Raw genomic sequence first — 254 nt, forward strand, 5'->3', positions numbered from 1 at the left:
CCCCGCCGGCCCACCGGCCCCCAAGTGTCCCTCCGACGGAGTCCCCAAGCCTTTTCACCGTGGCCGCTCCAGCCCCAGGAGCGCCCTCTCCTCCCGCCACTCTGGCGCACCTTCTTCCCGCCCCGGCCATGTACAGCCTGCTGGAGACTGAACTGAAGAACCCCGTAGGGCCACCCACTCCAGCAGCAGGCGCTGGGGGCCCTGCAGCCCCGGGCGCCGCAGGCAAAAGTAGCGCGAACGCAGCCAACGGCGCG

The 254-nt window shown here is 71.7% G+C and overlaps 1 protein-coding gene across 1 annotated transcript in view; it reads left to right on the top strand.

Annotated features, from left to right (window-relative positions):
• SOX3 (SRY-box 3) overlaps nt 1–254 on the top strand; it is a 2,532-nt gene that overhangs the window by 1,243 nt on the left and 1,035 nt on the right. The window contains exon 3 of the mRNA XM_006924201.2: nt 8–254. This exon is cut by the window's right edge and continues 331 nt beyond it. Within this exon, the coding sequence (XP_006924263.2) occupies nt 8–254 (247 nt within the window). The remainder of the gene's footprint in view (nt 1–7) is intronic.

This window comes from Pteropus alecto, unplaced genomic scaffold (genome assembly GCF_000325575.1).
Source record: "Pteropus alecto unplaced genomic scaffold, ASM32557v1 scaffold139, whole genome shotgun sequence".
Taxonomy (NCBI): Eukaryota; Metazoa; Chordata; class Mammalia; order Chiroptera; family Pteropodidae; genus Pteropus; species Pteropus alecto.